Raw genomic sequence first — 17,409 nt, 5'->3', positions numbered from 1 at the left:
ATCATCTTGCACAAGACATCACATGATGATTTCTGGGAAGAAGCAGCAGGTGAAACTGCTTAATGAAATCATTTAGAAACAATTCTCATTTACAGTTGTCTCACAACCAATTCTTTATCAAATTGTTATATCAATACAGAAAACAGGATGGACCAAGCAGGACTGCAAATTGTGTTACTGATACCCTGCAACAGAAAGAAGTGCAGCCAACATGGTCAGGCTTTGCGTGCGATAAAGGGACCAAGATAGCTAAGTTGGTAAAGCATTGGCCTACAAGACATAAGGGGAATATTCAAGGTGCATGGTGGAAAGCTCACAACCTGTGGCGGTTTGTGTTTGTCAGGAAATTAAGAGATGCATCATCTGTGCTGGTATGATTGTGTCCTTGGGCAAGACACTTTACCCTAATTGCTGTAGATAGCAGTAGACAGGTTTCCAGTACTTTTTCCAGTGAAGTAGCGACTAATTACTCTGTCTCAAAATAAACTGGCTGTTTACAGCATGATAAACCAAGCCAACTCTGCTTAAAAGTACACAGCCCTTCACACTCTTACATTTTGATGACCTTTAAGGGAAGTAACTCCTTCTAGGTATCACCAGGCTTTGTACTTGGTTAAGAGTGAACAAATTTTTCATTGCTGACTGAAGGGAAGTAACTCTTTCTAGATATTGCCAGGCTTTACCTTTGGTCAAACATATGCAGACTGTAAACACACACAGCCATTCACCTAAATGCTTTTTGATGGTTGTGACAGGGAGTAACAATGGTTACAGCTTTGAACAATTTTACATCTACCTGACACAAGTTAAAAAAAAAATTAACACGTCACATACTCAAATTTTAAATTGTGTTCACAGAACATGCCACAAGGATTCATGATTTCTGCTGTAGAATGATACGATAATGTCACTTTTTTATTTTTGCACAACACAAGATCAAAGTTCATGGTCCTCTGGATGGTAAAGTTCACTTAAAAGTCTGTACACATAAGATGGTGCATTTCCGCCACTGGAAAAGATAAAAAGTTACATTTTAATAACACAAAATTTCATTCAGAATTAATATTTTTTAAATATGCTTAAATCATATCACTTGAGAAATTTATGATGGTACTTCAAAATTATATCAATCTCATTAATGTAAACTTGCTAGTCCAAACATTATAATTAGGATGATGTCCAACTTACATATTGGAGACAAAGAGTGTAACTAGTTCTGGTGGTACATAGTCAAATACTGGGTTGGCTATCTGGACCTTAGATAAAATCTCGCCCTCAGAGAAGTTCATGGCATCATGGGGACTCACAAATTTGTTAAAGGCATCCTGTGAGAAGAAACACAGCATTAGAAATATCACTTCTTGTCTGATGGTTATATCATGGTAAATAGAATTTTTACCTGTCAGCCTAGCCGTTCTACAACCTAAAAGAAATACTACTGTAAATCTGCAAATGATGTGTACCCAAAGAACAACAGAAAACTCTTAATACGATCATATTGTCAATTGCATATCAAGAAGTTTTCCAAATTTACATACAAAATTATTGTATTATTGCTAAATATTATTATTTATCATTTTGAACTAACTTTTATATATCCTTTCAGTATGAAAACATTAATATATGATGGTGAACTGCAAGTGAAAAACTCCAGGACAAAATGTTAAAAATTTGAAATTGAATTCATAGGTTGATCTGGAACATTGTGAATTTATTTGTTTAACGTTGCTTACTTTTATATTAAGAAATATTACAGACCCAGACAGTGACATCTGCATCAACAACATTACTGTACAGTACAACAAATAAGTATAATCAATGATCGCTGAGCTAAATGGCAGCAGCCACTGAGAAATGCTTTTTTGATAATTCTTTTGGCCAAAAATTTCAGAGAAATTTGATGTTAAAAAAGTAAGTGATAATATCCCCCACCCCCAAAAAAATCAATCCAGATTTAAACTGCATTAAAAATTACTTCCAAATGCTTAACCAAAGTTTAGGGGTGGGATCTTGATGTCAACATAATCAGTGAGCTAAATAACTTGATTCACTAGCTTGCATCACGAGCTAATACCTATCACATTTACTGAAGTAGCGTTGATGTTGGACTACACGTACAACTGTGATAGGACATAGATAAAGACAGTTTTGGGTTTACAATATACATTATGCTAATGACAGTGTGAAGTTGTCTCCCTTACCTGATCGTAGGAACAGAGGTACTGTGGTGATAACTTAAACATGGCTGCACACACTATCAACTGTAAAGATAAAGATTCACAGTAAATATCATTCCTGTGTTTCAATTATTATGAGATTGAACCTTATCTATATTTCAACCACTGTGCAACAAGTTTTTCAAACATTGACTTATGCTTGTTGGCCCAGAAGGAAGCATGAAAAGTCTTACTGCAGGAGGAGTACCCGAGGAAAACCCATGAGATCAGGCAGGCGACCAAATACCCTTTTTACATCTGTTCATGTAATCCAACCACAGCTGCCTCAGTGAAAAGCAAGTGTGTTACCACTGCCACCCCACTAACCAACCTTTTAAATCTAATTAATGTTGCAACATCTATTCAACAGTCAATAAATTCAGTAAATACAGCTGTAATTCTGTCATATCTTGTGGTAATTCTGTCAAATATAGTGGTATGTCAATATTAAATAGTGGTTAATCTGCTTATCTAGTGGTAGTTCTGTCATATTAAGCTGTAATTTTGTAATATATAGTGGTGATTCTGCATATCTAGTGGTTAATTTAGTAACCTCTAGTGGTAACAATGCCATATCTAATGGTAACACTGCCATATTGAGCAGTAATTTAGAAATATATAGTGGTAATTCTGTGATATCTATTGTCAATTCTACCATATCCAGTGGTAAATCTGTATTATGGAGTGGAAATTCAGTAATATAGAGTGGTAATTCTGTTATACCTAGTAGTAATTCAGTAATATATGGTGTAGTTCTGTCATCTCAATCCAGTGATAATTCCTCGTACATAATTCAGTCCTCAACAATGGTCAGCAGTTTTATTGTTACAAGAGTACATGTATATTGTAACACCTGTTTCCCAGAAAAAGTTTTTATCATGTACTGATAAATCATCCCTCCACTGTAACATTACCAAAAAGAGTTAACCATCAGTTTCCCCATCATTAAAAGCTACCATAAATAAAACTTACCGGTACAGAATAATGTTTTGCTGCTAGGGCCAAAGCATGGCTACCATTGATGGCTTTCAAACTGCAAATTTATAACAAGAATATGCATACATCATCAAATATTTTCATGAAATGATTTCATTTGATTTTCTCTACAATATAAAGGTAATTGTAATTGATGAAGGGAGCTAATCCTTTGTTTACGAATACCATTTCAATATCTCTATGTCTTCAATATCTGTTTTGTCTTAAATGGGTCATGTAAACTATATCTACCAATAGTTAACAAAAATATACACATAAACATAAGATTGTATACCTAAGCCCTTATTCCAGACCCTCTATTCATGCTTATGCTTACCTAATCCCCTTTCCCTTCTCTTTTGCCTACTCAAATCCTAACTCTACCTACCAAAACCCTTGTGTCTACTGCAAACCTGTATCCTACCTAAACTCTCATTTCTGCCTAAACCTATGATCCTACCTAACCCCACTCATAACTACTAAACCCTTAATCTGCCTTGACCTTGCTCAAGCCTTTCCATTGTTCCCACAGAAATCCCTGTTCTGATCTCAAATTTCTGCTCCTAACTAAACCCTTGTCTGCACCCAAACCCCAGATACTACCTACAACCCTGTTCTTTAATACCAGGCTCTTCTCTGACCCTTGTTCTGACCTTAACCTAAGTGATCCTACTTACCCTCCATTTGCCATGACAGTGTGTGTGCCAATGATGACTTTGTTTACTCTGGACATAATGGCAAACACTGCTGAATCATTTATTACTGTCGTCTCAATTCCTGCCTTTGCCAGACTTACTGCCAGTTCCTGACCCTGTATCAAACCAAATCTCCTATTCAATTTTGAAAAATAAACTCTTTATTCTACAAATAGGTAATTCTAATACATATACTCATCATGAAACTCTGGTGACTCAAATGACAGAGCAGAGTCTTGTGGGTTTCCGATAATGATATATAGAGTTGAACCTCTTTAACTTGAATTCTTTAACTTGAAGACCCTGTATAATTTGAATTATTTCATCAGTCCACGCCAAACTGCACACTAAACATTTGAACTTACTTAAGATAGAATACTTAGATAACTTGAAATTTCCCCATGGTCCAGCCGACTTCGAAATAACAAGTTCAACTGTACTTTGACCTGATCCAATCACTTTTATCTAACTAAAGCCAGGAAATTTCTCCAATAACTTGAATGAATGTCAGCTAAATATTTACCTGATAAAATGGTGCACACTCTGCTACTATCACCTGAAATTTTCTCTTCTTTGCTGCTTTCTGTGAAAATGAAGATGTATATAAACATACCGGAGAGACTACTTTAGCAGGAATTCCTTTTCCATCTTCTAACAAAATCAATTATTTCTTTTTTTTATTTTCACAAACCTCTGGTGACCTAAACAAAATTATGAAATTTCAAAAATCTTATGATATGAAAACGATTGTGAAAGTATCACATAAGATTTAAAATATCTCAGGTAAAAAGGATACCTTAATTTTGCTCCCCAAGCCTTTCTTGTGGGAGACATCAGACCTTATAACACATTTAAGGGTAGGGGAGAGGGGGAGAAAATGTCCTAGTTGTGACATTTCACGGTGAAAATGATTTTAGCCACAATCAATCAAGGTCCAATAAGTATTGTGAGACATGTTACTGTTCTGACATGACAACAAAGATGATAATAAAACAATGACTTTACAATGCCAATGGTGCTCTTATTGCTAAGAATTACGATATGTATGTACACAGCTCTGTAACCACAATAATTCATAGCATAAGACTACACAATCACAATGAACTGTTTCCATTTTTGTGTGATCAGTTTTTTTATTAATTTGAACAATTTGTCAAAATTTACCATAGCAAATAGACAGGATGGTATCAACAACAATTATAGAAAAGTATATTATAGTCTGTTTTCCAAAAGTCAGTTGCCCTGAATCTGATGTGATGTAGAAATACCAAAAGTTAGCAGCTGCAAAAGAAAGTTGGTTTGTAATATTTCCAAGGTAAAGAGACATATTCAACTTTGAAGGCACTGAATGCTTGACAGCTCCAACAACACACCTATCACATATTACGTACCTTGAGGAAAGCTTCCACAGTTTTGGACTTGCCAGCAGTCATTATTACTTCATTAGAGTGTATATGTTCTAATGCTTGTCCAGCAATATTGTCAGCACTGAAGTTAACAAACATATCAAGATCAGCATCACAATTACAGTCCCTGAACTGTTAAAGTGGAACAGTCAATTAAACTACGTCCATACGCATCTAACCTAAGTAAATTCTGAAATGGTGGGATGACTAGTATTGTGTTTGGTTTGGGTAAAGAAAACATGTTTCCAATTCTCTCTGGATTAGTTTATCTGTATAGTGCCATTGTTCCCGATCTTGTAATTAATTTTGATAGTCTTCCACAAAAGATTGATACAAATACCTGCCAATTTTGTTGGTTCTATAACCGCCTCAATTTAAGAATAAAACACATTAAATAAGTATATTTTTGCAACATTATTCTCAAACAAATGTTGCTAACTACCAAACTCTTGTTCTAATGACAGAAAATTACTGAAATAACAGGAGGCTTCAGTCAAAAAATTTAAGCTTGACAAGTATATTCAATAGAAGTGTAAATTTTCTGTTTACAGCAGAACTCCCATGATGCCAGAACAAATGATGAAAATACATTGTAACATGTTAACCACTAACCTGTTTTCTAACTCCACCTTAAGTTCATTGAGAGCCTCAATCACAGACACCTGACAGGAAGAAAAGTAATTATTGATCAATGTCAAACTTTTTTATCATTTCCAGAAAGGGTTTAGGTAATTCATTTACTTACTCCTACAATTTATACATTATATAACAAATACAGCAGAAAAATCTTGTAATACAGCATTGCCATTTATATACATACACATTTCTTGTATATACCCGGTATTCATACTGCAATGACCCCATGCCTCATAATAAGCCCACAATAATCCATTGTGGCTAGGATAGAAACAATACATGGTATATCCTTGTCCTGTAATAAGCCCATCCCTACTTTGAGTCAGAGGTATAAGAGCTGGGTTTATATCAGGATAAATACAGTAAATTATTGATATATAGCATATAGTTTCATTGCATCTTTCCTGTTCTTGTATATGTATCACTAGAAGAATTATTTGTTAATGAAAATGGGATTATTTATCATCATATAAGCATACTGTTCCTTAGGAAAACTCTCAAATGATTACCTTAAGAGTTGGTACCACTCGACTGTAGTCATCTATCTCACCCTCAGCTAATAAGAGTTTCTGGAATGAGACATGTACACAAATACATAGTAAATTTATTATGGAATCATAAAATTTCCTATCATCAAATATCTCCAGCATTGAGAGTCATATTTAGACACACATAACAGGAGTGTTTTCTTTCAAACTTGTCACTTTGTTCTGATAAATCTCAGAATTGCAAAAAAACTATACCTTTGACAAAAACAAGAAAATCAATCCTTTGGTTATGTATAAGCAATGCTGAATGTTTTAGCACAAACATATACATGTAGCTATGTAGGATGAAGAATACCACTGACATATAGGTTATACAGTGTTTCTTTGTGGCAATGCAACTTCCACCAAAAGAAAGTGAACCATTCTATCATAGGAAGGAAGAAGGAAAACCACCCATCATATGGTAGGAAAACCATCTCCCCTTATGAAAAAGTCTTTCCCCCCATCTGATCTTTTGCAGGAAGACCTTCCCAATACCCTAGCTCACCCTATTTGCTATGGAAGAAGACTTTAATTCCCTACCCTATGGTTAAATACTTTCCACGACACAGCTCTAGGGAAGACCACTTTCCACCATTCCATCCTATAATTAAACACTTCCCAACATCCCACTCTATGGGAGAAGACAACTTCCTGTTCCACATCATAGTAGAAAACTTTCGCTGTCCCATCCTATGGTAGACCACTTCCCCTATTCCACTCTATGGAAGAATACTTCCTCTATCCCATCCTTGGGTAGAAAACTTCCCCTACCCAACCCTAAACAAGAACACTTCCCATTATTCCACCCTATGGAAAAATATTTTTCACAATCCCACACTATGTTGTAGAACACTTTTCACCACCTCACTGTATGAAAGATAAAAACACTTACAGTCACCCACCATATTGTAGAACAGTTCCATTCTATAGTAGAACACTTACATGTAAAGATTCCTGTGGGTCTCCCTCCTCGGACTTGCCTGCACATGCACTACAAATACAAACATGCATACTCATATCGTAACAGGAAGTGAATTGTATTTACTATTTACATTACTTAAGCAAACCTGCTATAAATAAACAACAATTACACATGAATTAAGTGTAGTAAGAAATATCAATGAGATAGTGCATTTTTGATCATTTAAGGAGGAGAAACGATATCATATTATGGTCAAGTGTTTATTCGGTGATTTTTGTTTCTTTTTGCCAAAAAGATGTTAAAAAATAAACTGAGCAGACAAACCTGGCATATTCCTCTCTTACAAGTTTAAGCACACGCCGCACCATATTACCCACGGCTGTCTCTGATGGCTGTGACATCATTATCTTCCTGCCATCTTCCTTCAGAACCTCCATCACATCCCTAAATTAGAGGTAGATAAATCAAGTCATTATGGTACAAAATGTTTACACTAGCATCACAAAATCATAACATACCATCTTTATATAACTTTATATAAACAAAACACTGCATGAAATCATTGACCAAATTAAATCTATCAGTGACACAGGATAATCTATGATCCTCTTCATCAGACAAATATACATCATTGTATAAAATTGGTACAATAATCCATATCTTACCAAATCATCTAAGAGAGTAATCAGTAATAATAGTATAAAAATGATCAGTTGCTAGGCAACCAATAAAGATGTCTAAATTTCAGTCTGGATAATGTCTGTGTACATTTGAAATTTTATGTCTTAGAAACCAAGTTCTTATGTACGTGTGGTTATACACAGTTCTTATGTAGGTGTGGTTATACACAGTTCTTATGTAGGTGTGGTCATACACAGTTCTTATGTAGGTGTGGTTATACACAGTTCTTATGTAGGTGTGGTCATACACAGTTCTTATGTAGGTGTGGTCATACACAGTTCTTATGTAGGTGTGGTCATACACAGTTCTTATGTAGGTGTGGTCATACACAGTTCTTATGTAGGTGTGGTTATACACAGTTCTTATGTAGGTGTGGTCATACACAGTTCTTATGTAGGTGTGGTTATACACAGTTCTTATGTAGGTGTGGTTATACACAGTTCTTCTTACTATATCAGATAAAACTTATAGTGTATTCTAATCAAGTGCTAGGACACAAATAATTTCAGACACACTTATTATTAGAAAGGATATATCAAAAGAGATTAAGGTCACTAATATGACTCTGTCCACTCTAGACCAATCAAATTACTTTGCTCGTACCTTCAATTTTGACCAGAAAGTGTTCCAGGGGTGCAGAGAGCAAAATTGATCATACTCCCTGGAGTATTGAGGATGCAACTGTGTAAGAATATATTAATTACCACAGTTTAAAAAAGTTAAGGATACAACTTACTTTGCAGTTTGCCATTTCCGTTGAGCTATGATCTTCCTCAACAAGCAAACAGTCTTCAGGGCAACATAATAGGAGCTTTGGCTTGTTCTATAGAGATAAAATATCAAGGATTTACACAATTATTATCAGCAATTTTTAGACATAATAATATATACTCTATATACACATTTGTTATAATGTGAGTCAGTAAAATGCCTTTCTCTAGACATTATAGTAATTTTAACACTATTTTTCACTATTCAAATAGGAAAGTCAGACTGTAATTGAATTAAATCACAAGTTTATCAACTTCTTAAAGAACAAATTTGACGAATATCATTCCAAGTGTCAGATATCATATATCAAATATAAGTGCAACGTTGTGTGGTTTTGTAACAGGGAAAAAAACTTCCATGCTGAGTATCCCAACAAGAGAGCTCTACAGTTCATACTTTGATGAAATATTGCAGTGGCGTTTCTTTTATAGTGCATAACTTGTGGTAATCTACACTACATGATGCAATCAATGAACTGATAGATATCAAAATAAATATGTCTAATCTTCGTGCAGAATATTGATCTTTCAATAGCACATTCCTTCAGTTACAATGCCAAATAATATACTAGACCAGTCTTCTCTAGGCCTATATAAAAAAATCCATATTTAACAGTTATATTGCCACTGGCACTTGGTACAACTGCAACGTATGTGACTTCGGTGTGTATACTGCCATTTACCCTTGTTTGAGTTCACCAGTGAAACTCTCTATTTCTTCTCTTAGTTCGTCCTTCTTGTCACTTTCGCTTGGCATCTTAAACAATAAAAATTATTATTTTCAAATAATCCTCATAATAGTCGTGTGCACTCTGAGGCAATCCCAGTCCAACCGGATGTAGGAATCCCCAAATTCAGCCAATGAGCAAACGGCTTCTCTGCGGGATACCAAGATGGATGCGCCCACGATTTATAAACACCAAACATGATAAAATAGGAAAGCAATGATCTTGAAAACTCTGCGAAATAAATGGAAACAATACAGATACCGTTTGGTACCATGGATTGCACTTAATCTAAAAGACAGGTAAGGTAACTCTGGCATACGCACAGGAGACGACAATGCATTTAGTTGGCTGGTAAGTCTCGGAATAATCGGCGTGCTCGTCTGCTAGGAGCGCAGGTGAGCTAGGCCAAATGCTGCAGCACAACGTCCGTCCGACATGTACAGCTGTCCATTTTCACTACTTATCTTCAATAATCTAGAGACTCTGAAGGCTTTTACCGTGATGAATGTATATCGAGTTTGTTTAAATAAATGTCCTTGACCCACTTTCAAGACAATTAGAGGCGATTATTAGCAATAATGAATAGGCACATGGTCATGATATTGTGTTTGTAGCAGTTTAAGGTTCAAATAAATGATATTGAATTACTATTCTAAGCATCGATGGTAAAATGTCTTAATTTATTTGGGCAACTTCTCTAGAACCAAGAGACCTTCTTCAAAATTATTTTTGTATAATGTCTGTATACAGTTTGTTTAGAAAGGGTCTTAGTTGGTAATATTTATCTGTCTTTTTTTTACAGGAGGATGAGATCAGTCGCTCCCAATGAAAACGATCAAATACTACCTGATGTAGAAGTAGAGAAATTCCTGGTGAACTTTTTTGAAAATATTGAAAATGAGAGATCTTCATCTGTTAAGACCTCAGAGTTATGGAAGTCACATCAACTCACCAAAGAGGAACAGTATATACATCACAAAAATAACCTGAGAGTGATGGAGAATTGTGTTGGTTTTGTTATAGAAAGAAAACCAAGCATAATACCTGGGGGTGGAACAGGTGTGTTAGTGACCAAAGGTCAAGTGCCCGAAGGAACAGTGGTGTCCATGTACCCAGGAACATTATATAGAGCTGGGGAACCAATCTTATTACAGAGCCTGGCTAACCCATTCATATTTCGCTGTATTGATAGAGTCCTCATCGATGGAAATGATAAGAACATTTCTAAATACATTTATAAGTCAGTATATAAAAGCAAATGTCAAAAAATTCAGTCGTAGTGTATAACTTTACTGTAAGAATATAGAAATCTGTTCATTGTGTACAATGCATAGCTTAAGAATATACTTATTGAGAAGATTTTCTTTGCAAACATCATTTTACCCAGTAACAGCATATACCATAAGTATCCCACAATAAGCCCATGTCTGGCAATAAGCCCACCAATATAAATTGCTCATCTGTAGAATATATAACAAATACTATTTCATGATCCTGTAGTAAGCATACCCCTGACCTGGAATATGTATGGACTTCTTGGCTTATTGCGGGAGAAATACAGTAATGAACAAACTTGCTTATGTATTAATCAATTATGTGATACTATGTAAAAAGATGAAAATGTCATTGGCCATTTATATGTATGCATTTATTGGGAAGAGTCTAAGTTTGATTTAAAAGTATTAGCAATAAGATCATCTATGGCCATTAAAGTTCACATCGTTGTAAATTGTTGACAGTATCAAAGTGTTGAGTGATTCTGTCTGGTCATTTTAAGTAATGATTTTGCACATTTAATATCATGACTATAATTCATACATTTAAGGTCGTGTGGTCAGAGAGACAGACATGGACCCTACTTAACTTGTGACCTGACCTGGGTCACACAAAATCCTGTCAATCCATTGGCTGTTGGACAATATGTAAACAACCAATCAAAACGTAGGTATATGTGCAAGGAGAAAGCAATTTTCTTACTGCATACATTTCTATTTCTAAAATTGTTAACTCAAGTCGTCTCATACTAGGTGAATGATTATCAGCTGTTCAAAAATTTTGTTTTAGGTAAAAAATATTATTTACAATTTGTTGATTACATGTCATATGGACACCAGTGACATGTATTGTTGTACATATGTTTTGTTCGACTGTAGCATGCCATTCAGAAATGCCATTTAATATCAATTTCATGCTTTAACATATGCTTTTTTTGGGGTCAGTGTCCAGCCCTCTACAAATCATAGCAGGAACACTGATGAATGATTTAAATTTATGGTGAATTGATGATAAAAACTCCTACATTTCAGAGTTCCCTGCTAATGTAGCCTATCAGGAGTTTGACATCCCTATGGAGTTTCCCTTCCACCTGAGGAAATATATCCCCAACATCAACTATACCTCATCAATACAGGATAGTCTGGGGCACCACAGGTGAGGTTCTATAGCTTTTGTGGAGAGAAATTTAAAAAAAAATGCATAATGTGACAATAGATAGCACTTATACATTTAAAAATTATTTCTGAAGATTACAGTAGATTCGTGCATTGTAAAAAGATTTTTTTTTGCCCTCTAACAATCACTGTCAATCATTGTAGTTGTAATACAGATTTAGCTTTTATTAAGGATGATTTTCGCTCTATTAATCAATAGTTTAGTTTGGTTTGGTTTATCATTTCTAAAAAGTAACAGGTTTTTTGTTTTCTACAGGTTGACAAGAGTTGTCGTTCTTGTGTCGTTGAGGAAGATTGAACAAGGGGAAGAACTCTTCTCAAGTTATTTTACCGTTGTCCATTGATTTTGTTATGACTGATGTAATAAATCATTTATAGTTGCATTATTTCATTTATTTCTGGGCACCCTTCAGTGTAATTAAAATTTCTTCTTTATATTCACTTGTCGAAGAAATCTTGTAACTTCAAATGCGTTTTCTGTGAAAGTTAATTTTGCATTGGGTCCGTGACTTGTCAAGGATTTCCTGACTAAACAATTCTCGTCCTGCCTCATTAGATATTTTAAACCGTATTTCGAGTCTAGACAGAGATAGTAAACTTGCTATGACAGATACACCCGATCCGAGTGTGATATTCTCGGCACCCATGTCTGTAAAACTGGAGTGAAGTGAAGGAACCACTATAACATCATCTCTTTATCAATGTTTACCTACTGTGTGATTTATAACGACTATAAATGCCATTAAGAAGACAGTGCGACGATCATATCTTTATGTCGAATCATTCATTATCGATAGTGCTATCTTTGAACAGAAGGATTGCTTTGGAGATTGTGGAATATTTTGATATATCACTGCGAGATTTATGAAGAAAAAACATCTCTCTCTACACTCATTTTGGGTATTTTGATAACATTTGTCTTGACATCCGTGAATATATAACGAGATCTATCACAAAAAAAACAAAACAAAAACAAAAAACACATATAGAAATAGTGTTTGTATGTCACCAGTTGGATAAGATGTAACACCATCTCGACGTTTATTTACCAAACAATACAGTTGAGGCACCTTCCCTTAACTATTTTAGATCCACCCAAGATATCCCGTTTTGTGTAAATACAACATATATTTTAACAATCCCAGTGCGCAACCATTAAGTCCAACTGAAGAAGTATCAAGATGCGCCAGTAGAATAAGCATGATGACGAACACGTCACGAACCATGAACCAAGATAATACCAGTCCGACGTTCAGAAAACATGTATTTATTGTCTGTCGGGAAGACCAAATATCTCTCATGGCTTTTATCTAAATGTAGATAAACCCTATGATTTAAACAGTTAATCTATATCTTTATCAAATCTATCATTGCAATAATCTGTCTTATAAGCTGGTGCTTTATTTCACTATTTCATGGTGCGTGGTTCTACTCGGCCGTGAAGGTGGATAAAAATTGATCCCGGAGAAAACGAATGGATTCTGTCACTTTTACTGGTGATCTCGACTCGGTGGCTACATCTGAGTTTAAAACGTATATCCATTAATGTCTTTAAATTCTCTCTCGATTTATATGTACATATATTTAATCATATTCGAGTTGCCCATTCTAGTATAAACATTGGGATCTAGCGTTGACAGGTTGGTATTACTATACTGTATAGTGGGGCGCGATAACACTCGACCAGAAATACTTGTGCCGGGCTACCGGGCTTATCTCCGCTGGTGTATCCTTTTCCACTAGTAGCTAGGAAGACATACCTGGACAAGATACCGGGGATCTTCGCAGCGGGTGTGGCACAGGTGTGTATAAAACTTCTGAAATTTAATCCAGTAAGTGCAAGTTATAGGGAAATGAGATGAGTATATTGTATATAACAATTGTTTCAGCTGTGTTACATAATATACAAATATATTGAGAAAACATATCAACCCGTAACCATGCTTACGCTGCTCTGGTGATGGAGCACCTTCAACTGGTGACGTCACGAAACAATTACTAAATGCTGTACAAAATTACTGTTGACAGCAATTACAGGGATTTAGTGCCATCCCTTTCACGTTCAGTATATGAGTGTTGAAAATATCAGATATATATACTTAATACTCTACCAGGTAGGGGGACTTGAGAATTTCTACCAATATCAAGAGTTTGAACCCCATCAATGGTGACGCCAAAATGGCTGATTACCGTTTGCAGTGTTTATTATCTCTTGATAACACCGGTTATTGATATTAGTAATATGATTACAAATGGTGGCACCAAGAAGGGTTGTTTACATCACTGAAGTGGGATATATGGTTAAAAACCACGAAATAATGTTTACTTTATACGCTTCTTTTTTTTGTATTTGTTTATTTTTGGAAATTTTCACATAAATACAAACATAGACAAGAAAACATGACACACACTTCCTCTCACCACTATTCATAATTGCCACGAGCATTATATCATTCGTGTATCGGTTTAAAAATTCATCTGCAGTGTATATATATATATATATATATATATATAAACATACATACCAACCCACGCCCCCTAACGAACACACACACACCCTCACAACAAACAAACACCCAGAGAGAGAGAGAGAGAGAGAGAGGGGGGGGGGGATCTATATACGCTTCTTATTTGTCCGTATTTGCAGTGTCAGTAACCCATGGCCCTGACGTTCGTAGAGACAAATTCTAAACACAGTTAAATGTTTCAGTGTGTTGTTATAGAACTAAGGCATTAAACATGATCAAGTGATTAACTCGCAAAAAACGATACCTTATTCTATTTCGTAATTGTAGATATTAAAAGTATAGAAATGTAACTTTTCCCATATGTATTCAGTTTACAAAATATAGTATCTATACCAGTTCAGAATGTACAACCTATATAAATGTACAAAATGTACAATTATGGAGCCATAACATATTAGGGCAGATACACCTGCACTTGACGTCCTGAACTTATCAGGTATATATGAAAAGTTATTTAGTACCGGGGCTAGTGCTCCTCCCCGTCTAGACTTTGTAACAGACTTTCCTCAATCGCCTTACACATTTCAAAATTTAGACCCTATGCATTTCTGACGAGTCCTGAAAGGGCTAAACAGAGGCATGATGCAGTTAAATTTAAAATGTGTTTCAACTGTACCTAAACCTTTATAAAAATGTTCTGTTCTGTTGAGTGTATTTTGTACAAGCTTCCAGTAGTTTGTTGATTTTTGACACTAATCGATCCTACACTGCAGTACGTCTATGTATGTTTGCTGTTGAATGGGATAAGTATTGCTTTTATACGAAAGAGACAGTGCATATTCTTACTGTCAATCCGATCTACCCAGAAACTTAGGCATGAAAAAATGGCTGTAATCCTCATGATGACATTTGGTGTCATATACATTCAGTCAAGCAATCAATGGTTTTGATGGAGACCTGGTAATTTTAAAATCTTATCAAATTTGCCTTGAAAGGTTTTTTTGAAGTTATATAATTATGCTAATACTCTCACCATTAAACCGACAAGGGGTCTTACAGAATACGTCCATTGGTGTACGGCACCAGAAAAGTAGTCCGAAATGTTCTTTTTTAGATACAACAACACGTCCTAAAATGGACTCCTGAAGCAATTAATCTGCTCACAGCGACATAACACCAGTAGCATTACTGCTTACAATAACCTTTAATCAGTACCAATGTCCACATTTATTTTAAAATTTTCAACTGTTAAACGTGCATATATTCAATTTTTTTCATTTTCTATTACTTTTTTTCTTTAAATTGAGAATGTTACTCCGAAGAATGGCACAGTGTTTCCAGACAGGAAATTGCTTTATATATTAATATAGTTATTAATTGTAAAGTAACTCTGTTCACAAACAGCTAAGTGTTTGTCGCCATCCTGATACAAATGGAAAGAATTCCCTGTGTATTCAGGTGTTTGATTACATGCGGATTCTGTGACGTCATCAGAACTTTAATTACATTCTCAAACGACAACCCGTCGTGCCGTTTGTTTTTATGACCTTTCAAAAAGTAAAAAAAAAAGTTTATTGGCGAAGACGAATTTTAAACAACGTTAATCGCCTCAGAGCGAAGTTATAAAACTAAGACATTTAACATAACCAAGGGATTATGCAATAGTACGCGAAATACGACACTTCAGTTTCGTAATTGCAGAAATTAAATATATAAAACTCACTTTTGAGATATACGGTTTCTTCATTGGCGTAAGTTTACAGGTATGATGATAACACCATTACTTATTAAGACAGAAACACAATTACCTACACACGGTTAATGCTATTCTCTACTCGTTGCCACCGGGCACAGATGAGATACGACCATATATCATTATTACAACCAATACCTAACTATGGATACTGCTGAGGGAACAATGTCTAGTCCGAAATAGATATATCGGCTTATTGAATGGCAACACGTAACTTTTTTGTTCATGTTTACTGAAATGGCAATATATGTGTTGATGTCGCCAGACATGGGCTTACTATCGGATACACAACATAGTGTCCTGCCATATATAACCTAATTCTTGATACGATGCTATTGCGTCTACTGTTAGCACGTCAGCAGATAATATAGGTGAGAATAAATAGGTGATCGTTGTATTTGGTCGACATATCACAGGTAATAGTTAATCCCTTTAATTGGTGTACTTTAAAATCTTACTCGTGAGATAATTTCATAATGTACCTGATACCGATTGCGTAGGTTCAATTGAACTGCACATTACAGAGAAGATTGCGTTTAAAATATCTATTATAACGTGTAAATAGCTGTTTTACAATCAGTGTGGACACAAATGGTTACTGTTACAACAGTGGTAAACATTTGAAGTATTCCCCCCGACGATGACACGGTGAAATAAAAGATTCAAACAATACACACAGAGTTCAGCAGGTGTGTCTGTGTTTGTTCACCATACTGACCCTGAAAGCTCCGGTACACTGCTAGGTGTCGCTACATCCGTAAGAACACTAGGGTCAACAAACGGGTGACCCTCACCATGGGAGCATCCGCAATATGAATAGATAAGCCTTGTTACACCTCTTCCCCGATCGATAAACCGAGGAACATCCGAAGTTTCACAAAGTTAGACACTCTTCATCTCCGCATATAAATTTTGTACGTCTTACATTTTTATAAAACCATTTCAACCCTTTTGCGATTGAATAGATGGGGGACAAAGTGTGATATGAAGGAGTAATTAAAAATATCCTGCCCCCACTGAGACTCGAACTAATGACCCTTTGGTCTTAGCTGGACATTACCGCTTAACTAAAGGAAAGTGATATGTACTTTCAACTTTTCGTGGAGGGCATGTTTTCATTACTATCATTATCATTATTATTCTAGCAATAGTCTTATGCTACTTTATATTACAGATACT

General features: G+C 35.3%; 2 protein-coding genes across 3 annotated transcripts; one reads left to right on the top strand and one right to left on the bottom strand.

Moving 5' to 3' along the window:
- Nucleotides 1-829: 829 nt before the first annotated feature.
- LOC132565070 (translation initiation factor eIF-2B subunit beta-like) lies at nucleotides 830-9,650 on the bottom strand. Its single transcript, XM_060229675.1, has 13 exons — nucleotides 9,515-9,650; nucleotides 8,798-8,884; nucleotides 7,705-7,824; nucleotides 7,401-7,449; nucleotides 6,438-6,497; nucleotides 5,905-5,954; nucleotides 5,278-5,374; nucleotides 4,410-4,469; nucleotides 3,869-4,002; nucleotides 3,189-3,249; nucleotides 2,202-2,261; nucleotides 1,189-1,325; nucleotides 830-1,009 (listed from the first exon to the last, which is right to left on the bottom strand). Exons 1-13 carry the CDS (start codon nucleotides 9,586-9,588, stop codon nucleotides 937-939), a joined length of 1,062 nt encoding a protein of 353 aa, XP_060085658.1. The 5' UTR covers nucleotides 9,589-9,650; the 3' UTR covers nucleotides 830-936.
- Nucleotides 9,651-9,725: 75 nt separating this feature from the next.
- Nucleotides 9,726-12,392, top strand: LOC132565069 (SET domain-containing protein 9-like). 2 transcript variants are annotated; one of them, XM_060229673.1, is made up of 5 exons: nucleotides 9,726-9,858; nucleotides 10,362-10,799; nucleotides 11,385-11,500; nucleotides 11,866-11,989; nucleotides 12,266-12,392. In XM_060229673.1, exons 1-5 carry the CDS (start codon nucleotides 9,776-9,778, stop codon nucleotides 12,351-12,353), a joined length of 849 nt encoding a protein of 282 aa, XP_060085656.1. In that variant the 5' UTR covers nucleotides 9,726-9,775; the 3' UTR covers nucleotides 12,354-12,392. The 2 variants fall into 2 exon arrangements, with proteins under 2 accessions (XP_060085656.1, XP_060085657.1); XM_060229674.1 differs by lacking the exon at nucleotides 9,726-9,858 and adding an exon at nucleotides 9,970-10,066.
- The last annotated feature ends 5,017 nt before the right edge of the window (nucleotides 12,393-17,409 follow it).

Source organism: Ylistrum balloti, unplaced genomic scaffold (genome assembly GCF_031769215.1).
Source record: "Ylistrum balloti isolate Yb309-2 unplaced genomic scaffold, AGI_CSIRO_Ybal_v1 Utg369690, whole genome shotgun sequence".
Classification (NCBI taxonomy): Eukaryota; Metazoa; Mollusca; class Bivalvia; order Pectinida; family Pectinidae; genus Ylistrum; species Ylistrum balloti.
The sequence above is the reverse complement of the archived record's forward strand: the minus strand, read 5'-3'. Positions and strand labels throughout refer to the sequence as shown.

Coding starts and splice junctions, on each gene's coding strand:
- LOC132565070 (XM_060229675.1), bottom strand. CDS start 9,588: ATGCCAAGCGAAAGTGACAAGAAGGACGAACTAAGAGAAGAAATAGAG. Junction 7,450..7,704: donor GTAAGAGAGGAATATGCCAG/GTTTGTCTGCTC, acceptor TTGTATTTGTAG/TGCATGTGCAGGCAAGTCCG. Junction 1,326..2,201: donor ACCTCTGTTCCTACGATCAG/GTAAGGGAGACA, acceptor TTCTTCTCACAG/GATGCCTTTAACAAATTTGT.
- LOC132565069 (XM_060229673.1), top strand. CDS start 9,776: ATGATCTTGAAAACTCTGCGAAATAAATGGAAACAATACAGATACCGT. Junction 9,859..10,361: donor GCACTTAATCTAAAAGACAG/GTAAGGTAACTC, acceptor TTTTTTTTACAG/GAGGATGAGATCAGTCGCTC. Junction 11,501..11,865: donor TGTAAACAACCAATCAAAAC/GTAGGTATATGT, acceptor CCTACATTTCAG/AGTTCCCTGCTAATGTAGCC.